Source organism: Rhineura floridana, chromosome 4, assembly GCF_030035675.1.
Source record: "Rhineura floridana isolate rRhiFlo1 chromosome 4, rRhiFlo1.hap2, whole genome shotgun sequence".
Taxonomy (NCBI): domain Eukaryota; kingdom Metazoa; phylum Chordata; class Lepidosauria; order Squamata; family Rhineuridae; genus Rhineura; species Rhineura floridana.
Window position 1 is genome coordinate 155,997,253 of NC_084483.1, and position 27,161 is coordinate 156,024,413.

Below are 27,161 nucleotides of genomic sequence, written 5' to 3' on the forward strand. Positions count from 1 at the left end.
AATTGTCTTCTGACAGCCCTTCATGACTATCCTCTGTAAAATAGGACACATGGCCAACCTAGTTCCCCCTCCTCTGAAAATTTAGCTAAAAAGTAGAGACAAGTCTTGAAGGAACGGATTATTCCCCACCCCCTGTTTTAAGCTAGACACAATATGACTAATAGATAGTACATGGAAATTGGTAAAAAAGAAATGAACTGGAAATGATAGGATAAAATTAAAAGTGTAAACGTGATGAGATGACCACATGTGCGGAGTTTGACCACTATGAAAGCCTCCAGTCGTTAGTGCTGATTGTTTATAAATATGAATGCAAAAGTGTCTTTATTTTTAAGTCTACAATTTATAGAAAAACGACTAACAGTACTTTCCAAAACAACTGTATCTTTGTTGGATCTTAGGCTCTCTAACTAATCTTTAATTTGGTGGGATGGGTGGGAGATCATCGTAGTTCTTATTTAAATTAAGGCCTTTTCTTCTTCAGCTACAGTTAGGATGGTGCAGAGTTGGCTCTGCCATCTAGCTAGACAAAGTGACCTGCTTCAAGTGGCACAATGGTGGGAGGGTAAACGAAGGCAGGAATTGATGTCTGAAAGGTGTGGCAAGACTTTTTAAAGTGTTAGCCCATGTGTGTGTGTGTGTGTCATTTGGACTCTACTTCAAGCAGTAAAATGACTTGGACCAGCAACAGACTGGTGTTTAGTGGATGACCAAGGGTTTTGTTGTTGTTATGTGCCTCCAAGTCGATGACGACTTATGGTGACCCTATGAATCAGTGACCTCCAAGAGCATCTGTCATGAACCACCCTGTTCAGATCTTGTAAGTTCAGGTCTGTGGCTTCCTTTATGGAATCAATCCATCTCTTGTTTGGCCTTCCTCTTTTTCTACTTCCTTCTGTTTTTCCAAGCATTATTATCTTTTCTAATGAATCATGTCTTCTCATTATGTGTCCAAAGGATGATAACCTCAGTTTCATCATTTTAGCTTCTAGTGATAGTTCTGGTTTGATTTGTTCTAACAAGGGAGAGGCAGAAAATCTTGTTTCACAGCTTTTAATACAGTTGACTGTAGCACAGCATTTAGTTTTGGATGTCCTGTGCTTCTGCACACCTCAACAATGGCACATCAACACATCTTGAACATCAAATTGTGCTTTCTCTGCCCTGATGATTTACAAATAGGATTTCATATAAGCATAGCCCTCTCTTGAGTGACCTTTATTTAACTAAGCATAGATTAGTTCCTTTTGTCTGTTGTTGTATTTGAGTCATGATAAGATTATTCTCTAAAAATAATGCATTGGTTATCAACTGTGTATTGTGTTTTTTTGGTTGTGAACCAAAGATAGGGGACTAAGGCCTGATACATGTAAAAAAACCCAGTCTTCTGTAATTATTCTTCCTAATATAAGCCCCAGTTCATAAGTTTGCCTCTTAAAGAAGATGAAGCACCCCCGTGACTAGTTGCTGTGGGTCTTCAAAGCAGTTACAGGCTGCTGTGCCTCAAGTTCCCCCCATCTAACCCTCTCCTCTCTTTGAGCAAAGAGAGACCTGCCACTTACTCATTGCATTGTTGTACCTCATGGTTATTTGCACTTGGAAACAATAAATGGGGCCAAGAAGAGTTGTGTTTGGGCATTTGTCTGAACATGCGATGTGTAAAAATGGGGACAGGAGCAGGGTCAAGAAACAAGCCCTGCCCCCAACATCCCTGTGCACATCCAACTCTGTGTGCATCATTCTCGACCTTCCTGTGTTGAGCGGGGGAGGATTGCAGGGGGCTTTTATTTTGGGTTCACTTGAATCCAAGTAAAGCCCTGGATGTGTTTGGACGTTGTATTCATATGGGAGAAACAAACTATAATATCTAGTGTAGCATAGTGTCTGACTTGGAGACCATGGTTTGTTTTGCATTAAAATGGCAAATGTGATTCAATATAAACAAGTGTAAAGTGATGCATATTGGAGCAAAAAAAATATTCCTAACTTAATATATATTTTTACTGGCTGGGACTGACCACAAAAGAGATCTTGGAGGATCTTGTGGAGAATAAGCTCAATGAAAATGACAATCCAGTGTGTGGCAGCTCTGAAAAAAAGCAAATTTCATGTTAGAAATCACTTGGAAAAGGACTGACGATAAAACTGCCAGTGTTATAATGCCATTGTAAACATCTATGGTGAGAACTCTATGTACAGTTCTGGTTGCATCACCTCAAAAAGGATATTGTAGAGCTGGAAAAGGTTCAGAAAAGGGCAACCAAAATGTTCAAAGAGTTGGAGCGACTCACCTTTAAAGAAACATTATAGCATTTGGGGTGGATAAGATTATAAGGAGACATGATTAGGGATGGGAACTGCTTGTTGGTGCCTGTTTTATTACATTCCATTGAATTGGCAGGCAGCTCCACTGTCCTTTGCTTTTACCATTCCAATCTTTCCCCTCCCAAAAAAGGAAAGGAAAGGAAAGCATTCCTGTGCCAAGTGCCCACCCACCCAATCCCGCCTCCCCATCTCCTCCCGAATGGTATTGGATCTTTCCCCCCAGCTCTGGGAGAAAGCAGGAGATCCCTTTAACCAAAGGAAAGACATGGTCTGGTCAATTTTACTTAGCAAAGCAAAGACACAGGCTTGTCAGTTTATCCTTAGCAAAGCAAAGACATAGGCTACAAAGCAAAGAGCAGGCTGAGCAAAGGAAGAAACTGGCTGTAAAGCAAAGACACAGGCTTGTCAGTTTCAAGTTAGCAAAGGAAAGAGGCAGGCTGGTCAGTTTCACATTAGCAAAGCAAAGTTGGCTGCATTTCTTTTCTTTTTTTTTCAATTAATTTTTATTCCAATTTTCAAAACCAAAACAATACAAAAAGAAAACAACACAAATCAGTAACTAGTACAATTCAAAAAGAAATATATATATATATATATATAAAAGAAAGAATATTGACTTCCGATTTGTCATAGTTCAGCTATAAATCTATAATATATAACAAACCTATCTCTTAATAGATTATAAAATCACCTTCCTCCAACGGTTATCTTAGTTGGTTTCAAATCTCATTAACATCATATCATTTTAATCTTCCACAAAAAGTCAAAGAGAAGTTTCCAATCCTTGAGATATATATCAATCAAATTTTTTTTTCTAAATAAACATGTCAATTAATCCAACTCATTAAATCTACTAAGTCCAGTAATTTTAAATCGCTCTTCTGTCATTATCCATATTGGGTCCATCTTCCATCTTCCATCTTTACGCACCCAAAAATCTTGCTGTCATAGTCATATAATAAAAGTCTGATAGGAATTTCCTCCATCACAGATATTTTCTTGCCATCAAATCCAAACGTATCACTGAAGTATTGTTGCAAAGCCGCATCTCTGTTCCTCTTTTCCACATGATACACTAGTACATCTCTTGAAGGTTTTTCCATTGACACAAAACAGGGATTAATTCTGTTAACTTTCTCCATTTCAAGTTCCATCAAATCCTTCCAGTCCAAGAATTTTTTGGAACCGATAATATCTTTATCTCCAATCTCTTCAATTCCTTCAGGGACAGTGCTGAATTCCAAACTGTAATATTTGTCTCCAGGATCCATCACAGCCAGAAAATCCAAATCTTTTTTCATGTCCATAATTAAGCCAATCTCCATAGTTTGAACCTTGCCTTTAATTTCTCTTTCATCCTTTTTTGGAAGGCTGCATTTCTTTTTTTAAAAAATCCAGTGTTGGAAAGCTGGGGAAACATGCAGCATTCAGGATGGGTCCGCAAAGATAGGAAACCTGCAGACTATTGGAAAGTCTGGTGACAAGTTTGATTTTACTGACATCCTTGCCCATCCCTACACATGATAAGAGATACATAAAATTATGCATGGTGTGTAAAAATACTAGAATTTGGGGACATCCAATGAAACTGAATGTTGGAAGATTTAGGATAGGCAAAACAAAGTACTTCTTCACACACCATTGCCCACAAGAGGCAGTGATGGTTGCCAACTTGGATGGCTTTAAAAGAGCACGAGACAAGTTCATGAAAGCTCAGGCTACCAATGGCTACTAGTTACAATAGCTATGTTCTCTCTCCACTGTAATATCAGCTGCTGGGAATTGCAAGTGGGGAGAGTGCTGGTCCTGCTTGTGGCTTCCCATAGGCATCTGGTTGGTCACTGAAAGAAGAGAATGCCAGACTCAATGGGCCATTGGCCTGATCCATCAGGGCTCTTCTTAAAGCTGCCAATATATATATTTAGGATATATTGAGCATCCAGAGTTTGTGCACTTATTCGAGAAACACTCATCTGGTGTAATTCCAAGCGCATTCATGTAGTACTATATTTGGGGACATGTCATAAACACTGCAGAATGGGGTGTTCGTACAGTAGGGCCCCACTCATATGGCAGGTTACGTTCTGCCCCCCCGCCAAAAAGCGAAAACCGCCGAAAAGTGGGGCCCTACTGTATAGCTGGAGCTCCCACGCACCCCGCTATAGCTGATCACCCTGCTGGCACCAGCGTATTAACAGAACGCCGAAAAGCAGGGTGCCGAAAAGTGGGGCCCTACTGTATGGACTTTTTTTTGGGGGGGGGAGAAGAAAATTGATTGAGATTTCTTAAAAATGTTCAGGAGGTGAGGGGTTGGCTTACCTTTCTTTAGATGACATGACTATTCTTTCCTTTTTTATAGTTTAAAAAGGGCCTCACAACCACTCGTAGTACCGGCAACCTCTCTCTTGTCCCCTGGCATTTTCCTAGAATGCCAAAGGGGACAACACTGTGTGATGACTTTCCTATAGATCTCTCCCTGCTTGTGCTGTGGGAGCAGAGGGCATGCTGCCTGCTAGAGCAGGGATGCCTCTGAAAGCATGCATGAGGGTGGCCAAGCTATCTCACTTCCTGCTCAGGTGGAACCCTGGACACAGGTAGGCACATTATAGACATGTTTCAGGGTGATTGTTAGTGGCACCAATGTACATTGTCAAAATATGTCCCCCTTCATGAAAGAAGTTTAGAATTTTATGTCCCCTCAATCACAACATCCCACACCTCAAAGACTCTCATGAAGGACAAAAGGGTTATTCAACAGTGGGAGGATTTTTGGCAGAGCTCCAATTAAATGTGGTAAATGTGGTAAATATAAAAATTAGGCAATTGCAACTCTGCTACTGCTACCTTTTACTTCATAGCTTTGTCAGCATGCTTCAGAGAAGAGAACGTTATCAACTGGTTTTTTAAGGGCAACTTTGCCTCAGTCAATCATGCCTTGGTATTGCCTGGGTTTGTTTTGTTTGTTTTGCTTTTGTTCTGGAAAGGTGACTCTCCGGCATCATGATGCTAGCTGGAATATTATGTCTTCCGTGGTTGTTTGTCCTAAATGCCATAAGCCTGTGAATGTGCAAACAGAGACAAGTGTGGAAATCACAAAGAACAGGGCTGGCCTGAAGCAGGCTGCATTGGGTGGTTGAATTTAGGGCGATAATTATGGCAGGAACTGATATCCAAGTGATGCAGCAAGACATTTAAAGTACTAGCTTTAAGAAAGGTGGGGGCAGATTTGGTGTTCAGCTTTAAGTAGCAAAACTTTTAAGGCTGGCACTGCCAAAGAGTCAGACTAATGGACTGTAGTCTTACTTAAGTATTCATTAAGAAATTTATATCCCACACTTTGCCCAAGGTGATTTAAAGCATAGTAAACAACCTAATATAATATCCATAGAATGCAAAAGTTAAAAACATCATATCAAACAACTCATGATAAGCATAATCATCAAACTATTCATAAATTATTTTGGTCACTGATACCCTCATCTGAAAACCTGCTGAAAGAAGTGCTTCTTCACTTCTTTCCTAAAATAAAATAATGATGTGGATAGTTGCACCTTAGTTGGGAGAGCATTCCGCAGACATGGAGCCACCACTGGAAAAGCCCTTCCATGGGCTCCAGCACTACACAGTTCATCCTGCACAGAGACCACCAGTTGGGCCTCATTCGCTGACCTTAAGGTTCAGGCAGATTGATACGTGAGAAAGCATTCTCTTAGATATCTCATATAACTTATTTTCTTTTTCAGGAGCAAGAAGATCCTAACAAACTTGCTACCAGTTGGCCGGACTATTATATTGACCGCATCAACTCTATGGCTGCAGTAAGTAACTCCTGGTGTACTGCAGAAAAATTGCTTTCTCAGAGAAAATGTAGGGATGTTGTTGGCTTTTTAAAAAATCAACTTTTTATTTGCAGATTTAACAATCAAAGGAAATAAAGAAAAATAATACATAAATACTACTACTACTAACAATAAACCACTATCAGTTTACATTACAGATACAGTACCTATCAGTACATGTGTCTTGAGTTAAGCACATAAATTAATATAAGCCCTCCAGATGTCCGAATAGGTACTTGAAATCGATGTCCATATGAAATTATACAGCCACGAGAGTGGCTGTATACTATAGCCAGCATGGATTTTTCACATTCCATAATGTTAAATTGAAAATACCCCCCATGCTATTCTGCTGCTTCCCTTAAGCACATTTCAAAACAAAACTTTACAAAACTTTATAGTCCTGAATGCAGAAATGCTTGCTTAACAACCCTCTTAAGTTTTCAAGGTGATTGACACAACAGGTAGAGAGAATCGAGCGTTCAAAAACAAGCAAAATAAATCCAGACCCTTGTTGGACTTTTTTCTGTCAGTGGTCTCATAATTTATTGAAATTAATTAAAAATCAGCCATGTTCACACAGAACCTGTAATCCTATTAATGACCTTGCCCCATACTCTGATCTTCATCTTCTGCAGTTTAAAAGTTTAAAAATGCATGGCTAATTTTTAATTAATTTAAGAAATTTAACATTGAAGTCTATTATAATGTTGGGCATGCTCAGTAAGAACAAACTGTCAGTGTTCTAAAAGCCAGACTCACAGCTGTTTAGCTTGGCTAATCAGGGGACCACACCCACGCCAGACATTTATTTCACTTTAGACAGCCATGGCTTCCCCCAAAGAATCCTGGGAAGTATAGTTTGTGAAGGGTGCTGAGAGTTGTCCTGTTCCCCTGACAGAGCTGGATTAATGGTCAGCCTCTCTTCTGGGAATTGCAGCACTGTGAGGGGAATAGGGCATCTCCTAGCAACTCTCAGTACCTTCACAAAATACACTTTCCAGAGGCACATGTTACCAAATTCTTCCAAGCTACATAGGAAGTGGATTGGACTGTGAAAGACCAACAAATTGTGTTTGCATTTTTTGTAGGGCAGTACAATATCTCAGAGAAGAGGTCAGATCTCCTGCTCCCCTGGTGCATTCACTACAGCTGCCCAATTTCCCTGTTTTTTAAAGTTTGATAGAAATATCTGTTGGATATAGGTATGTTCTTAAACCGCAAAGGTTTTTTTGCCTAGTAATGAATATAGATATTCATATAGATAGCATTCTAGACATTCTGGACAAAGTGGGTTGGGTAAAGGATCTCCCTTACCAATTCTTCCCACTCTCAGGTTGTGGTAGGTTCTGGCTTCTCAGCAATATTATAGGCCCATTTCCTGAATTTTCATATTTCATGAAAGCAACAACATCTCCAAGCCCTTTTGTCATGTTTATTATGTTTATTTATTTATTTTAAAATTCCTATATACCACTCCTCACCTGAGGAATACCAGAGCTGTCCACAAAATACAAACGGAAAAGAAGGAAAAATCACATATTAAAGCATTACAGCACTAAGGAATAGTGTGCAGGCAATATTCTACCCAGCAACTTACTAAGAAGTTAACTTGTTTCCACCTTGCAGGGTTCTTGTGAATGCATGCAAAACCAGTGAGATAACTAACAAAAGTTACTGCCCCCCCTCCTTTTAAAAATTATGTTAAAAATTATGTTATATTTTATTTAATATTTGACCCAAGTAAATAGCTTTACATATTTTTGGCTATATATATTTATATTAGGAACACAGGAAGCTGCCTTCTACTGAGTCATACCATTGGTCTATCCAGCTCAGTATTGTCTACCCTGACTGGCAGTGGCTCCAGGATTTCATGCAGGGGTCTCTTCCAGCTGTGCTTGGAGGTACTGGAGATTGTACCTGGGACCTTCTGCATGCAAAGAAGATGCTTTGCTACTGAGCTACATCTCTTCTGGCAGTTCTGTAATTATTCCCACACTATAACATGTCTGGCTACATAACTGGTCTGTGGTGCCACAAACTGAACCAGTAACACCATTCAAAGGCCAGAGCAGCCTTTAACTCTGCTGGCTGTTAATGTATGGCAAACAAAGAGATTCCTTCCTTCCTACTGCAACTGAAGGCCACAGAGTTTGGACAAAGTCTCGGCTACAGTCGGAAATCTCTTCCTCCTACTTGCTTGAAGTGGCTGAAGTGGGCCCAACCACCATGTGCTGTCCACATGATAATTCAGTGGAATGGATCTTGGCACCCCTGGGTGCTTATATGAAAATGGTTACCCTTCACTTCCCTCCTTTCCTTTCTCCTCTTCTGGCACCATGAGGATGTGAGTGCTCTTAGGCATTCCTCTTTCTGTCTTCTATAGCTTAAGCTTAACAACCCAAATAAACCGTTTCCTGCTTTACTGTGGAACAGAAAAGTTACTTTTACACCGCTGTGTTGCTTTTGGAAACTTGTCAGTATTGACACTCCAATATATATTTGCTCTATAGAAGGTTTGCAAATGAACGATAGCCTCAGAAGCAGCTCTTTAGAACCACAGCTACCCTGAACATGTGACGTTTAAAGGGTGTGTGTATGTCAGAGGTCATCAGTACAGCTGTTACACATTTATTTTTCATGGTTTTGAAATAATTTGCTTGGAGCACAAGAGCTTTATAGAGCAGAAAAGAAAATACATCTTTCAGCACATCTCACAGATGGATGCTAACCCTGCTTGGGTGACTTTCTTTTGCTTCTCTCTGCACCCCACATCAATTATAGGGATAAAGAAAAGACTAACAGTGCAGCCCTAGGCATGCCTACTCAGAAGCAAGTCTCACTGAGTTCAGTGAGATTTACTCTTAGGTAAGTGAGCCTGGCTGGGAGTCCAGAGTCTGTGAGTTCAAATCCCCGCTCGTGTCTCTTGGGTGTCAAGGGCCAGCTAAAGATCACCCCCATAGTGAGTGGCTCAGGGGTTATGTGCCCTGCCACCTTTGAAGCCATGGGCAAGCTGCATAGTCCCAAGGAGCCCAGTTGCCCCCCAGCTGGCAGTTGCGGACAAGGAAGGGGCTGGCTTGTGCAGCTGTGGCAAGCTGAGCAGTCCCTAGTGAGCTGGGGAGGACTAGCCTCAGAGAGAGGCCATGGTAAACCTCCTCTGAATATTGCTTACCATGAAAACCCTATTTATAGGGTAGTCATAAATTGGGATCGACTTGAAGGCAGTCCATTTCCATTTTCCAAGTGTGTATAGGATTGCAGTCCAAATTAAGGTGCAGGCAGATTAAAAGGAATGAGGAGGTCAGAGGTCCAAACAATGGGTCTGCAATGTGCTCTGAGTTCCAGAAGGGAAACAAAAACAGGTAAAGGAAAGGAGAAAGTGGACAATAAAGAGGCCTACCTTGGGTTCCTATCACTATTAAACAACAATAGGGAAAAACCCACTCATTTTCAAGCCTTTTCTTGGCCATGGTAAGTTTAGCAATTTCCCCATAGAGGCTATTTCAGCAAATGGTTCTGCATGTTAACACTGAGTTGGTAGAGTGACTGAATGAGAACTTTGCCATTGACTTCACCTATGTGGTGTAAATCCTTACAGGAAAAAAATGTTAGTCCTCCTGAGCACCCTGGGCTGCTACTGGGAGAAAGGGCAGGATATCAGTCAATCACAGACGCTGTTGGTGAGTGCCTTCACTGCCCAGATGGAGGATGTTCATCCTGTTCTTGATGGGGTTACACTCCCCTTGAAGGAACAGGTTCGTAGCTTGGGAGTCCTTTTCGATCCTTCCTTGTCTCTCGAGGCCCAGGTGGCCTCGGTGGCACGGAACGCTTTTTACCATCTTCGACTGGTAGCCCAGCTACGTCCCTATCTGGACAGTGATGACCTCGCCTCAGTTGTTCACGCTCTGGTAACTTCTAGGTTGGACTACTGCAATGTGCTCTACGTTGGGCTGCCCTTGAAGATAGTTCGGAAACTACAGCTAGTCCAGAATGCAGCGGCCAGACTACTGACGCGGACCAGAAGGTCCGCTCATATAACACCCGTTCTGGCCCATCTGCACTGGCTTCCTATTTGTTTGCGGGCTAAATTCAAAGTGCTGGTTTTGACCTATAAAGCCCTACACGGCATGGGACCGCAATACCTGGTGGAACGCCTCTCCCAATACGAACCTACCCGTACACTGCGCTCGACATCTAAGGCCCTCCTCCGAGTGCCATCCCATTGAGAAGCTCGGAGGGTGGTGACCAGAACTAGGGCCTTCTCGGTGGTGGCCCCCGAATTGTGGAATAGTCTCCCCGATGAGGTGCGCCTGGTGCCGACGCTGCTGTCTTTTCGGCGCCAGGTGAAAACCTTTTTATACTCCCAGGCATTTTAAAATGTATCTTAATAATTGTTTTTATCGTGTATTTTAAACAGTATCTTATTATTGTTATATTTTGATGTTGCTTGGTTGTTGTTGTTTGTTGTTTTGACTTTTGATTCTGTTATATTTACTGTATTTATATATTTTGCTTGTTTTATCTTTTATGTACACCGCCCAGAGAGCCTTTTTGGCTTAGGGCGGTATATAAATTAAATTAAATAAATAAATAAATAAAATCAATCAATAAGGTGTCACTATTTTTTAACATGACTGTTGTGATTAGTAGACGGTTTTTAAGAGAGGTTCCCAGAGACCCAATTTGCACATCATGGTAAACCATAATTCCCCACTAGTGCTAGATATGGAGAATATGTAAATTACACTCCCACCATTCCCTCTCTGATGGGATCGTTTTAGCAGTTCCCATAAAAGTGATGTCAGATAAGCACCACCCCTAGAAAGGCTTAGGTGACAAAGTCACTATGTGAGGATTCTACCTCTTTTTAGATATGTGTATACAAATTATCCTTGAGTTACTTCATGATGTGGGCACATGACTATTCTGTCGTTAGGGTGAAACCACCACAGAGGCCAAGACTGTAGGAGTGAGGAGGATTCTTTGCTGTGAGCCGTTTCGGGTTGTCTATAATTGCGCACTCTGGAAATGTGGGCATTATTTGGTTCTGCTTCATTTGGATACAGGAGTCCTTCAGTTTCAGCCCTTTCTAGTTCTGCACCCCTTGCTCCTTGAGATAATAAAGCTCTAGTATATGAGTGTTTCAAAGGGGAAACCTGTGGGTTAACCCCCCCCCCCAAGGAAGGCACTGATATGCTATTGCAGAAGGAAATACAAATTTAGCTCCAGATTACATTCTGAGGAATGTGCTATTGAGATTGCTCCCCCTGCCCTCCAAAGGAAAATCTGATTGTTTAGGCCAGGGATAGCAAACCAATGCCCCCCAGATATTGTTGGATTTCAACTCCCATCAGCCCCAGCCACTATGGCTAGTAAACAGGGATGTTGGGAGCTGGAGTCCAACAATATCTGGAGGGCCACAGGTCATATGGCATGCTTGAGTGCTTCAGTTTTGTTTGTGTCTAGCTTTTGGAGGGATGCTGGTACAAGCTAAAACATTATTTCCTTGTTCTCTGTTGCTTGCTCTCTCTCAGAAGTTGCTTGCTCCATTTAACTGAGTGAATTTGACTTTAGTGTGGATCAGTGTATGTGTCTCACTCCCCCTTCCCCCAGTTAATTCCAGCTCTCTGTGCCAGCTGCAGAGCATATAACAGTCACATTGCTTCATCAACTGACCACCCTAAAGATTTGACATGTGTTGGCACTGCAGACACATAGTGACACAGAAGGGGGAGTGGGGTAAAGAGGCACTCCAAGGAAAGAGAGATTTTATCTGATTTGTACTGAATGTTGCATGAAAGACTTTGCTGTTTGTAAGATGTTATTATAAGTGCCTTGTAATGACGGAGCATTGCTGTTTCTTCAAGGTTGCTTTAGCTTTCATCATGGTGCATTCATTCAGAATGGACCCAAAATGAAACGTAAGATGTACCATGCAATGCTAAGCATATTTACTCAGAAATAAATCCCATTGAGTTTGATGGGGCTTCAATCCCTCTGTGATTCCCCCCACCCAATCACTATGCTTAGGATGGCAGCCTTTGTTAGGGCCAAATGCTGTAGCTCAGTAACAGTGCCCTTAAGTGTGTTTTTAAAAAGCATGGGGTGCCTGATACAGATTAGGATCCTATTGAAGGGGGGTTGCCCCCTACTGTGGCCCCAATCTGTATTGAGGGTGCACTGGCAATTTGCATAGGGAAAAATCCCCCATTGAAGTGAAGTGAATGGGGGGTTTCCCCCTATCTAAATTGCTAGTACAAGAGTCCAAACTGAATCAGGACCATAGAGGGGGACAAAAGATTAAAGCCATCCACTAGGATCCATATCAGAAACCCTACACTGGCAATTTGTGTGACAACAACAGCCTTGCACTTAAGGATGTGGGCTACTTTGGCCCTCAGCCAGAATCTCATCTCTACCCAGCTTTGTTACTGGAGATTTTGCTTTCTTGGTGAGCTGCCAAACATCATCTCCAACTTAGTTTGGCAAATAGCTCTTGTGGATGAATCCTGAGATGCTCAGTAGCTGCAGATTTCTCTGATCTTTCATCCAGTGTTGGATTTGTAATTATTTCTTTGCCTCGTCCAAACAGATGCAGACCTTGTATGTGTTTGATGAAGAAGAAACAGAAATGAGGAATAAAATAGTTGAAGACTTGAAGACAGCTCTGCGAACTCAACCCATGAGGTAATTATCCATCCTCTTTCCCCACATTACAGGTCTCTTGGGTCATGAGCTGAAAGCAGCTAGCATGGAGAAGTATAGTGTATTGGCTATTCTCTTAATTTGCTCTCTGAAATGACAGAGGGAATGTAGTTGTCATGACTGTGAAGAAATGTTATTTTCTCTCTGAGGTTAACCAGTATGGAACTGTTGAAGGGAAGTTCAGGGAGCCTGTAGGGCTACAGCCAAATCTGCCAACTTTCCTCTGGATCTGCAATACATGCCAGTGTTTCTTAAACTTTATGCCATAATAAACATATTTCCTTCTGAACCAGCTAGATCTCCCATGTCCTCCTTTCCTCTAAACCAAGAGTGGGCAATCTGTGGTCTGAGGTCCATATGCGGGTGTGCCCATCAGTAATATCATGTGGGCAGTAAGGAGGGATGAAATGGGGGAAATATGGGAGAGAGAAAAAAGGGGTGGCAGAAAGAATATGAAAAAGGGGGTGACCCAACCACTTTTGACTCTGGCCCCACCCCTTAATGGATCTGGCCCCACCCACTACTAGCATGTAGCCCATGAGAGATTGCCCCTAAGACAATGTGACCCTCAAAAGAAAAAGAAAAAAAGGTTTCCCACCTCTGCTCTAAACCATATTGACTATATCCTGGCTCCTACACCATTCTGCTACTCTTTACCCAGCTGTCTGTCTATAGATGGAATTTCCTGAAAATTATGTCCATGGCTTTTTTCTAATTCCTGTCTTGCTTCTTGATCTCAACCTAAAGTGAGCCTTTTTTAAAAAAAATCTGGCTCCACTAAAAATATGAACAATTATTGCATGTTATACACATTGGGTTGAACCCAACGTATCACTGCATGCATGTTCCATCAGCATGAGGATTTCTGCTTGTGCAATGGAATGTGCTTCCCCTCTCCTCCCTCTTGCACTCTCTAAATTGGTTCTAGGGGTTCCCTCAACCCTCTAGAGTAGATTTGGGGAGGGTGTGGGTGCACATGGGGGGAGGAGAGGGGGTATGTTCCTTAACGCAAGTGTAAATCCATACACTAATGGAACAAGTGAATTGGATACTTCCCATCATTATATTACAATATTATATGTATATAAACTCTGTTTCCTAAAGAAACCAGCACATAAACAGATCCATACAATACACATCACTGTATAAAAATACTTATATGTTAATAGTTATAAAATTATCCTGCAGAAATATAATACCACATGGGGCTTGACTGTTTTATGCATATATTATACACTTTTGTATGTGTGGGTCATTTTGCATACAGTTTGCCAGGCTCAAAAAACCCAACAACCACCAATGCATGAGTAGCTTGGCCATAGGTAGGCGCTCGATAAAGAGGTGGTCTGCTGTAGGCAAAGCTTATTTGGGGTGGAACCCTCAAATTCCATGAATATCTCTCTTTGAAATGGATTCTTCCTCCATTCCTACCTCTGTCCCTCAGTCTGTCATTCCTTCTGATAAGCTCCTCTACTACTTCTCCTCTTCGCTCATATACATATTGTCTTTCCCTATGTTGTTTAATCTCCAGCCCAAGGCACCTGGGCCAGTAACAGTCAGGACTACATTTCTTCCTTTCGGTACTGTAGTGTGCAAATCACACATTGTGAAGCTCTGAGCCTAAAATTACCAACAAAACCTGGAAAAATATTTTTTCTATTGGTTTTTTCTCTCCAGCCTGACAAACATAGCTATATAGGTATATTTGCAATTTATTTTACATTCTCAGTAGTCATTCTTTACGGTGAAAATGCTCACTTTAACTGGGGATCAGCTGGTGGGCTCTCCGTGTTTATTTATTTATTTAAATATTTATATACCGCTACTTTGTTAAAAATATCAGAACGGTTTACAACACAATTAAAAAAACAACAGCCACCACCATAGAATAAAATAATTGAAAATGCAATAAAAGCAAAGGTCAGCTGTTGCAAAAAGCTTAATTGCCTGCATAAGCCTGGTGGAACAGAAAGGTTTTCAGCCGGCGCTCAAATGTTAAAACAGAAAGTGCCTGCTGAATCTCTGTCAGCAGAGCATTCCAGAGAACTGGGCCAATGACACTGAAGACTCAATTTTGTGTCAATGTTAAATGAGCCTTGCCAACTCAGGGAACAACCAAAGATTATCTTGCAGATAATCTCAGTGATCGAGCTGGGATATAAGGGTTCAGGCAGTCCCTAAAATACCCTGGACCTAAATTGTTCAGGGCTTTGTAAATTAATACAAGGACCTTGAACCTGGCATGGGCAGCCAGTGCAGATGTTTTAAGAGTCATATCACAAGTTGTTGGCCAGGTGCTCCCACCAGCATTCTGGGCACTGCATTTTGCACCAGTTGAAGGTTCTGAACCAGGGCGTCGTTTCATTAGGAAATAGGGTTCCTAGTCTCATTGCTGCCACTTACTCTTTTGACTTAGCAATTAATGTTAGTAACACTAGGGTACTTCCCTAAAATGATATAACATAGGGGACAAACTACACTCATGGTCGCATTTGTGCATACCTTTTTAAAAAAAATAGCAGTGGGTGAAGTGAGTTGTTATTTAAAACAGATACATGCAAATGTGAATATGAATTTAACATAATGTGTGGTTTAGCCCATGTTAACTCATGTTTTCTAACACTCCCTTCTGTCACTGTTTTCAAATCTCTATTTAGTAAAATTATGCAGTCTTTTCATTCAGTTGCAGAAGATCCTAACAAACATTGTGCATCTGTTGCACAATATGTCATTGATAGAACAGACAAGCCTCCTACCTCAGACAGCACACCAATTGCTGCTTGGAATACAGCTCTTATTGGTTAGTCATCATTAGTTTAGGTTTGTGCTGCTTTTCCATGGTAAACCATCCTCAGCCTTCTCACTACATCAGAGAAGTTTGCATAATAAAATGTAGAAACATTTCAAGATAATTTGCTAATGATGATGAAACATAACAAAATTATAATTTTGCTGTCTACTGATTGTATGTTTTTGCTGCTGTTTTATTGGGTTTGTTTTATAGGTTAGGGTATGGCTTGTATTGTAATGCATTTTTCTTTTTTTTCCTGATTTTATGTCATGCTTTATGCTTTTAAATTTTGTAAGTCACTTGGAGACTGTGCCAAGAGGCTCGTAATAATAAATATACACTAAGATTAAGTAATTCACTAATAATTCATACCAAGACCTAACAACAGAAATGCAAAAAACAAAGGGTGGTATTCAATGCTAATCCTACTCAGAGCAGACCCACTGAAGTTATTAGGCATGGCAAACTTAGGTTCATTGATTTTAACAGATCTACTCTGAGTAGGACATAATCCAAATAATGAGAAAGCAGTACATCTTATATTGAAAACTAAATGTCCCCCCCCCCAGCACCATCCCCTAGCTCAGCAAGGGCCCTGCCCTCTCAGGCCAGATGGAAGTGAACCAGACAGAGATGCAGGGAGCATTTTGCAAGACTCACACCTGAGACATTCCAGATGATGAATGATGCACTTCCCTTACTATGCCTGGAAATGTAAGGCGGCAGTGATTGGAAATGTAAGGAGGCATGCCATCCTGTGCTTGTCACAATCAGTGCTGTTTCTGGTCCACTTCAGTTCAGCTATCACTAAAGCCTATGTTGTTCATCTCACTATCTGCTACAACTAATGTAATTAGTGTAACTAATGTAAGTTAACCTTTATTTATGTAACAGTCACAAACAAAAAACAATGATAACAATTACCACTCATATTCACTTGCATGATTTCTGCTACTGACCTCAAGCAAATATGTGAATTGTGGCAATTTCCACTTCCTTTTTCATTTCTAATGGAATTCCTCAAGATCCCTAGCTATCAGGACTGTGCATGCCGACCCTGGGCCAATCCAGGGCCAGCCCAACCTGACCTCACTGAACGTGCTGGGGAAGCAGACTCCAGCAGCCAGCAGAATTGCCCTCTCTGCTCAGCAGGTGTTGAGCGGAGACTGCAGTTCTGCTGGGGTCCGCTTCCTCAGTGTGTGCCCTGTGGGGGGTTCAGTCCTGCTAAGTTTGGCTGCATTTGCATGTTCCCCTGTTGGGAACAGTGCACGGAGCTGAAGTGCAGTGTGGGGCTGTTTGAAAGCCCTCTTGCCAACAGCCCCACACTGCTCTTTAAATATTGGATTTTGAGTATTCAGCAGATATTCTCAAACTGCGCAGTCAGTTCAGTTGTTTTACAAGTGATGTCACAAGTTGTTGGCCATGTGCTTCCATCAGCAATCTGGCCACCACATTTTGCACCAGCTGGAGCTTCCAAACCAGGTCAAAGGGCAGCTCCACACAGAGTGCATTGCCATAATTCAGGCTCAAGGTTACCAACGCATGGACTACAGAGGTCAGGCTTTCTCTGTTCAGGAACGGCTATAGCTGACAAATGAGGCAAAGCTGGTAAAAGGCACTCGTAGCCAAAGAGGATACCTAGACCTCTAGTGACAAAGATGAGTTCAGGAATACTCCTAGGCTGGTCCTTCAGAGGGAGTACGACCCCATCCAGAACATGTAACCTGCCTATCTCTTGGACATGGGAACTATCTACCCAAAGAGCCTCTGTCTCCCCAGGATTCAACCACAGTTTATTGGCCCTCATCCTGTCCGCTACAGTATTCAGACATTGATCCAGAACGTTCACAGCCTCTCCTGATTCAGATGTTATGGAGAAATAGATCTATGTGCCATCAGCATATTGCTGACACCTTGCCCCAAAGCTCCTTATGACTGCTCCCAACGGCTTCATATAGATGTTGAATAGCAATGGGGAGAGAACAGTGCCCTGCGGAACCCGTAGCACAAGTGCCTGGGGGCCGAGGAACACTCACCCAGTGTTACCTTCAGAGTCGCGTCCAGAGAGTAAGAACGGAACCACCATAATACAGTGCCTTCAGTACCTATCCCACTGAGTCGATCAAGGAGAATACCATAGTCAGTAATATCAAATGCCACTGAGAGATTGAGCAGAAATAACAGGGTCGCACTCCCCTTGTCTCTCTCAATATAAAGATAAATGTTTATCTCATGATAAATCCATCAGGGTGACCAAGGCTGATTCTGTTCTGAAACCAGGTCTGGATCCAGATTGTGATGGATCTAGATAATCAGTCTCATCCAGGAATATCTGTAATTGCTCTACAACCAACTTCTCCACCACTTTTGACAAGAAAGTGGTGTTGGCGAGTGGTCTATAGTTGTTACACTCCATTGGGTCCAGTGTGGGCTTTTTAAGAAGTGGATGCCTCTTTAAGGGCAGTGGGCATCACACCATCACGCAAAGATGTGTTTACTACACCTGTGACCCATTCAGTCACCCCACTCTGGCTAGCTTTAATAAGCCAGGGTAGACAAGGATCTAATGAGCAGCTAGTTGAGCGCATCACTGCAAGCATCTTGTCCACATCATGAGGCCGCATTAACTGGAATTGATCCGACAACACTAGGTTTGACATTGCGTTGGACACCTCGGCTGAAACCGCCACAATAGCAGCATCTAAATCGCTGCGGAGCCAAGTGACTTTGTCCTTCAAGGGTTTAGCCAGTTGGTTCGAGAGGTCCCCCCCCCGGACGGGGTTGTCCAACCTCCATACCACACAGAACAACTCAATCAGATGGCTTCTTGAGGATACCATGGAGGCAACAAAGTGTCGGGACGCGGAATTGGGGTCCCGTGGATTTAGAGTCAGAAGACGAGGGGGAGGGGAGCCCCCTGTCAGACTTGAGCGAAGGAGAAGGAGAGGAATGTCCAGAGATAGGGTTGCCCAGCAACGGAGATCCTGGGAGCGCCAGAGTCTCAGAGCCAACCTTGAAAGTTCACACGCCTCCCCCTCCGCCAGGACCTCCCCTTACGCCCATACTGGAGTTGGAATCTTCAGAAGGGGAGGGGCCGGCGCTTCCCCCCTCACCGCGTACTCGACGATGAATGAAGAGACAAGAAAGGGGGAGGGGGAGACAGGTGGCCCCGGAGGGTGGATTGAGGCAGAGTGAAAGGCTTCGCGCCCGTTTGGGTCCTACTTAAGAGTTGGGTGGGAAAGTGCACTTCGCTCTGTCAACTATCTTTCCATGTCGCAGGATCTGTAAGTCAGTGGCGCCTTATGAGAAGGCGCAGCGTTTGTGTGGATGTCACTCTAATAAAAACTGAATTGCTTTCACCCACTGGTCTGGTCCCTCAGTCTCATCCTGGACCCGACACAAAGTAGGCTGTCTTTGCTGCCCCTACTGCCATGTGGTAGGCCCAGTTGTGAGCCTGAACTTGTGCTTGGTCAGTTCCAGAGCGAGATCTATGCCACTTATGCTCTAGCTCTCACCTGGTCCATTTCATCAACTGCAGCTCCTGCAGCAAAGCGGGCTCCACAGCACTGGAGAGGGCAGTCAGGAGTGATTGTGTCAATGGCCCTATGAATCTCACCATTCCATAGTGAGACTAGGGCTTCAGCAGGATCACCTGCTCTATCCACTGGAAAATTCCCCAGATCATTCAGGAATCTCTCAGATTTCATCAGTCTCTTGGGGTAGACCATCCAAACTGGTCTCCCACCCCTGCAGGGAAGAATTGCTGCTACAAAACCAAACCTCGCCATGAATCGTCTGACCATGACATGGGGTGATAGCCATCTCACCAATTTCCAGACCACCACCCTTCCCACATGGAGCGAAGACTAGATCGAGGGTATGCCCTGCTCTCTATGTTGGACTGATGACCATTTGAGACAGGCCCATAGTTGCCATAGAGGCCATGAATTCCTGAGCTAGACCTGAGGTGGCCTCAGCATGGATGTTGAAGTCACCCAAAACCACTGTTGTGGGTTCCTCCAACACCACACCCGAGACAGCCTCTGCCACTTTGGTCAGGGACGCTGCTGGGCAGCAGGGTGGGTGGTACACCACGAGAATCTGTAACCTGTCTCTTTGGCCCAACACCAGATGAAGGCCCACCAGTCCTGCTCCAAGAGAGAGGGGTTTCCCAGTGATAGGGAGTGAATTCCTATGAACTACAGCAACAACTCCCCACCCTCCAGTCTGGGCTGATATCATACCGAGTACCCAGATGGGCAGATCTGAGTCAGATCTGGTCTGCCCAGCTCCCCTAACCAGGCCTTGGTGATACATGCCAGGTCGGTCCATTTATCCATGATCAAATCATGGATCAGCATGGTTTTATTACGGACTGACCTGTTGTTCAGTGGACTGACCTGGGTTCCCTGATCAAGTGCAGATTTTATTCATATTTGATGCAACTGTAAAGTGATAAAAGGCCCAGGCTAACCCAGAAGGATTACTAGATTAGTGGGTGTACAATGTTTGTAATCTTGTTAGACTACATACAAACCACTGTGCAACCTGAGTATTATGAACTCATTAGTAACTTATAAAGTGCTGCTAAAATTAGTTTAGCAAGGACTTGAAAGACAACCAAAATGGCTGGTATAAAGAAAAAAATAGTAATTAGGGGAGTAACCATGTTTGCCAATATGGAAGTATACCACTTTTATTTAAATGTAAACAAAAAATATTGTTATAACTCTCTGTAAAAAATGGATCTAGGAGGAAAAATCTACATCACAGGAACATAGGAAGCTGTATTATACTGAGTCAGACCATTGGTTCATCTAGCTCAGTATTGTCTGTCCTGATTGGCACTGACTCTTCAGAGGGTCATGGACATTTCTACCTGACGATGCCAGGGACTGAATATGGAACTTTCTGCATGCAAAGCAGATTCTCTACCCCAAGCTACAGCTGTGTCCCTGCTGCAACTTAAATGTTGCTGCAACTAATTGCCATTCATCAGCTGCTGTTTTTCCTATCTGCTATCTCACCAATGGATAAGAAAATATCCCACTTTGATGCTGGAATAGCTTGGTCATTACAATAAAGCTGTGGTCAGCACACCTCCACAGCTTCCATTCACTATAGTATCCCATCACACCCAGAAAGCCTTTTTTTTTTAAAGACAGGGTTCTCTTTATGAAATCTGTGGGAGTGAGGTATGAGAAATCTCCACTCAAGAACAGGTTACCTCCCCCCCCAACTTCCAAACAAACCCTGCATTATTTTGGCTGGCTACCTCTGACAGCAGGCATTTATTTCCTCTGTTTATAACAGCTCTAATGAGTGTCAGCACCATCATCCACAAACTGTCACATGTCTTTGCTCTTAAATCGCTGGCTACAACCCTAAGTATTTTTTCTTCTTCTTCATAGCTATAGCCAAGCCAGATTTTGAGTTAAGTCCCCATGTCTCAACGAATTTCCAGTGACTCAATTTGTAAGTTGCCAAGTGGGCTGCATGCCAATGCTTGATGAATGAGCCAGTTCCCTCTTTTAATGTAAAGGCTGTAGTGGAAGAGGCTGTGGCTATATCAGATCCCTTTTGTGAGCAGCTTCGTACAAAGGCCTTCAAAATACTAGTCTTGGAATTGGAGAAGAAAGTGCACTCTTCAGAGTCCTTTTAGCACTTCATTGACAGGAGCCGTAAAATTACCCAGCTGACAGAAACTGGGGTAACAATGGCCATGTCTAGATCAGGGATGGGAAAACCTGTGACCCTCCTGATGTTGCTGCAGCCCAACTACCATAAGCCCCAGCCAACATGGCCAATGGTAAGGGATAATGGAAGCTGAAGCCCTACAACATCTGAAAGGCTATAGGTTTCCGATCCCTGGCCTCAGTGCTCATTTTTGAATCATGTCTGTTCCATGGGTGTCTAAGCAGAATGTATTTGTAGCTGTGCACAGTATGTTTACCTATAAATCCTTGAATAAGAATTGACAACTTTGTATAGAGTTTATGGTTTGCTGACTTTATTATAATCTGGATTACACATCCTCTGCCAAAAAAGGCCAAACTTTGCACCGAGGAAACCAAAAAATGTGTGCTCAGAATGATTACAGCAAATCAAGTACATCTGGAGAATCTATTTTGCTTCCAAGATCACACACTTTGTGGGCTGTGGAAGTAAAAGTTCAGGCAACTGGAAAGAAAATGAGGATATGTGTGTCAGTGGACGTGTAGAGGTGCGAAACCCTGGAGAATTGGGATGGGGGGAGGAAACCCTTTGGAGTTTAGTATTCCATAGAGAACACTAAAAGCCTTAGCTAAGCTCTCTCCTCTGGATTATGAGTTTTTACCAAATATTCTCAAACTGTTCTCTACATCCAGCCCTGAGCTGTTCCTAATTTTGTTTTGAGGCATTTCATGATTGGCTTTTTCATGTGTTATTTTCTGGAGAAAAGTCTCAATGGGGGTTAATTTTAGGCACTCATACCACTGGGCTAATGTTGTCGCTATCTTCAAAAATGGCAAAAAGGAGGAATCTGGGAACTACAGACCAGTCAGCCTGACATCAATCCCTGGGAACATTCTAGAGCAGATTATGAAGTGGTTAATCTGTAAGCACCTTGTAAACAATGCAGTGATTACTAGAAGCCAACATGGATTTATCAAGAACAAATCCTGCCATTGTTTGATTGGGTAACCTCCCTGGTAGACTGTGGGAATGCTTGGACATAATATATCTTGACTTCAGCAAAGCTTTTGACAAAATGCCCCATGGTATTTTGATTAGCAAGCTAGCTAAATGTGGGATGGATGGAACAACTCTCAAGTGGATCCATAGTTGGCTACAGAATTGTACTCAAAGAGTGCTTATCAGTCGTTCCTTCTGAAACTGGGGGGAGGTAATGAATGGGGTACCGCAGGGCTCAGTCTTGGGCCCAGTGCTCTTCAACATTTTTATGAATGACTTGGTTGAGGAGGTGCAGGGAATGCTTATAAAATTTGCAGATGATACAAAATTGGGGGGCACAGCTAATACAGTGGAAGACAGAAACAAAATTCAGTGTGATCTTGATAGGCTGGAGCATTGGGATGAAAAAAACAGAATGAAATTTAACATGGATAAGTGCAAAGTTCTACACCTAGGACAAAGAAACTAAATGCAGAGTTATAAAATGGGGGATACCTGGCTTAGCAATACTGCATGCAAGATGGATCTTGGAATTGCCGTTGATCACAAGTTGAATATGAGCCAATAGTATGATGTGGCTGCAAAAAAAAAAGACAAATGCTATATTAGGCTGCATTAACGAAGTATAATTTCCAAATCACATGAAGTATTAGTTCCCCTCTATTCAGCACTGGTTAGGCTTCATCTTGAGTACTGCTTCCAGTTCTTGACATAGCACTTTAAGAAGGATGCAGAGAAACTGGAACAGGTTCAGAGGAGGGCAACAAGGATGATCAGGGGACTGGAAACAAAGACCTGTGAAGAGAGGCTGAAAGAACTGGGCATGTTTAGCCTGGAGAAGAGGGGAGATATGATAGCACTCTTCTTGAAAGGCTGCCATACAGAGGAGGGCCATGATCTCTTCTCGATCATCCCAGAGTGCAGAACACGGAACAATGGGCTCAAGTTGCAGGAAGCCAGATTTTGACTGAACATCAGGAAAGACTTCCTAACTGTTAGAGTTACCAATTACCTAGGTACCAATGATGATACCAATTACCTAGGTCAGTGGTGGGCTTTCCAACACTGGAGGCCTTCAAGAGGCAGCTGGACAGCCACCTGTCGGGTATGCTTTAATTTGTATTCCTGCAATGAGCAGGGGGTTGGACTCGATGGCCTTATAAGTTCCTTCCAACTCTACAATTCTATGATTCTTTGGTTTAAGGGCAAAGGAATAAATGAACCAGTCTGCACTGCATTTATTTGATGGGAGTGCTTCCTGGCCAACCAATGAATCTTCTTATTCTTTCTAGAGACAGACCTGGTGGTTTGGAGACAGCATGTTAATGGTACATGTTACAGCCTGATTTAGTTGGTTATGTTTTTCCTTGTATTGAGAAAACAACCTATGTGAGTGCCTTGGAATGCAAGTGTTGTAATAGAATCAACCTTTTAACAACAACAACTGAATGGATCCCTAACTTAGGAACAACCCTGTTATACACCATAAGACACTGTATGTGTGCTTCAATGTTAAGACACAATTCTACAATTAACAGGTTAACCTAATCTTCACATCACATTAATTTTGAAGAAACCCACAATAAAAAGAAGGAAATTATTGGAAGGAAGTGAAATGTTCCATATGAGTTGCAGCTATAAACAATTGTGCCTATAAAAATATCAGGCCAGAAACATATGGATAAGTTGTATTTGTTAAAAAAATATGGAAAGGTGTCATTTTTTTTCTTGTTGTCAACAAATATTTCCACTCTTTCTTTTTCTTTTCTTTTTCTTTAAGGATAGAGGAGTGCATCCCTCATTTTGGCTTAGTTTTGCCTTGTCACACTTCTGATAACCTCTAATCTATCTGGTAGATTACAGCCATTCTTTTGCAAATTTCAGGAAGGGCAGAGGTCCAGGATTTGTCAGTGAAGTGCATGTCTTGTTATCCAAAGGTTTCTGCTTCATCTAGCCTGGGAAACTTTTGTTTGACTGTAGATAGGGCGGGAATATCCTGCCTTCTATATCCCTTATTTATACTAGTTGTGCCACTTTTCACAATGAGTCCATGGCACAATTTATGCCCATATGAATAGGATGATGAGAGAGGAATGTGGAAACTGCTGCCAGTTAATTTTTGCAGTGTGTATAGGGCTGTGGTGGCCAGTCTTTTCAAGAGAACATGCCAAATCCAAAGTAATTCACCTTAGTGCACCTCAAAAGTCTATATCCCACAAGGATGAGGTGATAAACTTTATTCCTGGGCTATACCACTTCAGACTACAGATAGTGGCTCTTGTGACTGAATGCTCCTCCATACAAAGCAGTTCCCTGCACAAAGAAAACAAAGATATCAGGGAGAAGGTGAGATGAGAACCCCTTTTGCTGACCAACTAGGTTTCTGCATGTAGGTGTCAGCTCTACACTGCATCAGCAGTGTCAGGGGGGGCTGGAAATTCCTGGGTCTTTGCCAGGGAAGGAAAGTCCTTAGCCAGCAGTTGGGTTGTAAATCTGCCAGGCCTATCTGAAGCGTACTTGCGGAGTCAGAAGTCCAGAAGCGAGGTCAGTGGAGGTCCGGGATCAATTGCCAAGGAGGTCAGTCAAAGAGATGCTGCAGGGAAACTAGGTCTACACAAAGCCACGCCTGACGTTGCAGTCAGCAACAAGCTGCAGCCAAGGTGTGCCTTATAAAGAGCAGGATGGACAGCAGGTGTGAGCCCTCAGCGTTTGGGCCTTAAGGAGACAGGCCTGCCTCTCTTCTGCCTGACCTTCTGCTGTCTACGTTCTGCAGGTGATGGGGGAGTATCCTGTTCACTGTCTGTGTCTGGCTGCAGGGCCTCTGCTGTCCCTGGGGTGCTCTGCAGCTGAGGGGCAGAAGGAGCTGGATTCTCAGGAGGCTCCTCCATGTCTCCTGCTGCTCCTGGGTCTGCTGCTGTTACTCCCGAGTCGTCCTCATCTGAGGAGTCCTCTGACGGGGCCGTGACACTATCCCCCACCCCACGACCAACCCTCCGCCTCCCGCCGGGGCCCGGCTTGTCCGGGTAGCGCTGGTGGAAGCGCCGGACCAGACGAGGGGCATGCACCTGCGCCGCATCTTCCCATGAGCGTTCCTCAGGGCCGTACCCCTGCCAGTCTATGAGGTACTGGAGGCGGCCCCGATGCCTCCGGGAGTCCAGGATCTGCGCCACTTCGAATTCCTCTTCCCTGTTGACTTGGATCGGTGGTGGGGGCCGTGGTTGACTACCCAAGGGGTGAGGTAGGAGAGCGGGAGTCAGCAGTGATCTATGAAAGACAGGGTGAATGCGGAAGGAGGCAGGGAGTTGAAGCTGGAACGCCACCGGGTTAATTTGCTGGGTGATCCGGAAGGGACCTGCACTCCGAGCCGCCAGCTTGTGAGACGGCCGTTGCGACCGCCGGAATTTGGTTGAGAGCCATACCCGGTCGCCTACCTTCAGCGGTGGGCCTGGTTGGCGGTGGCGGTCAGCAAAGCGCTTATACGCGTCCTTGGCCTGCTCCAGCTGCTCCTTCAGGACTGCCTGCAGGGCTTGCAACTCCTGCAGCATGACATCCGCAGCGGGGACCGGCGACAGGGGTCGCACTGAGGGGAAGAATTGGGGGTGGTAGCCGTAAGAGGCAAAGAACGGGGTCTGGCGCGTGGAGGCATGCACGGCATTATTATACGCGAACTCCGCCAGCGGTAACAGATCCACCCAATTGTCCTGTTGGAAGCAGGTGTAACACCGCAGGTATTGTTCGACGGTGGCGTTGGTACGTTCTGTTTGTCCATCTGATTGAGGGTGGTGGTGTCAGCTCTACACTGTGTCAGCAGTGCCGATGGGGGCTGGAAATTCCTGGGTGGTTGGCAGGGAAGCAAAGTCCTTAGCCGGCAGTCTGGCCATAAATCTGCCAGGTCTTAGGAGGAGGGAATCTGATAAGGGCCAGGCTTGTCCGAAGCGTACTTGCCGAGTCAGGAGTCCAGAAGCGAGGTCAGTAGAGGTCCGGGATCAAGTGCCAAGGGGTCAGTCCGAAAGAGGGTGCCAGGAAACTAGGAACACACAAGCCACGCCTGACGTTGCAGTCAGCAACAGGCTGCAGCCAAGGTGTGCCTTATAAAGAACAGGATGGACAGCAGGTGTGAGCCCTCAGCGTTTGGGCCTTAAGGAGACAGGCCTGCCTCTCTTCTGCCTGACCTTCTGCTGTCTACGTTCTGCAGGTGAGGGGGGAGTATCCTGTTCACTGTCTGTGTCTGGCTGCAGGGCCTCTGCTGTCCCTGGGGTGCTCTGCAGCTGAGGGGCAGAAGGAGCTGGATTCTCAGGAGGCTCCTCAGTGTCTCCTGCTGCTCCTGGGTCTGCTGCTGTTACTCCCGAGTTGTCCTCATCTGAGGAGTCCTCTGACGGGGCCATGACAGGTGGGCGGAGGACAAGTGGATCTGGACGTTCAGGGCCCGAAACAGGGCCTGCCAGAACCGGGCGGTGAACTGGGCTCCTCGGTCAGAGATCAGGTGGTCGGGGAGGCCGTGTAACCGGAAAACCTGGGTCAAGAACAGTTGCACAGTTTCTGGGACAGAGGGTAGGCCGGCACAGGGGAGGAAATGGGCCATCTTGGTGAACAGGTCTACGACTACGAGGATGGTGGTCATTCCCTGGGAGGCCGGTCAGTCCGTGATAAAATCCAGGGAGACCGAGCGCCAGGGCCTGGGGGGGGTAGGCAGTGGGAGCAGGAGCCCCGTGGGCTTGCCGGGGTGGCTCTTGGCTCGCTGGCAGGTATCACAGGCCGCTACATAGTCCTTGACATCCGCTTGGACCCGGGGCCACCAGAAATCCCGTAGGACCAGGTGGAGG

General features: G+C 44.1%; 1 protein-coding gene across 7 annotated transcripts in view; it reads left to right on the plus strand.

Moving 5' to 3' along the window:
- The window catches only part of DAAM2 (dishevelled associated activator of morphogenesis 2), a 288,833-nt gene that overhangs the window by 147,139 nt on the left and 114,533 nt on the right, over positions 1-27,161 (plus strand). For all 7 annotated transcript variants that reach the window (XM_061624914.1, XM_061624913.1, XM_061624920.1 and 4 more), the window contains 2 exons: positions 6,069-6,143; positions 12,760-12,854. In XM_061624914.1, the coding sequence (XP_061480898.1) occupies positions 6,069-6,143; positions 12,760-12,854 (170 nt within the window). The remainder of the gene's footprint in view (positions 1-6,068; positions 6,144-12,759; positions 12,855-27,161) is intronic.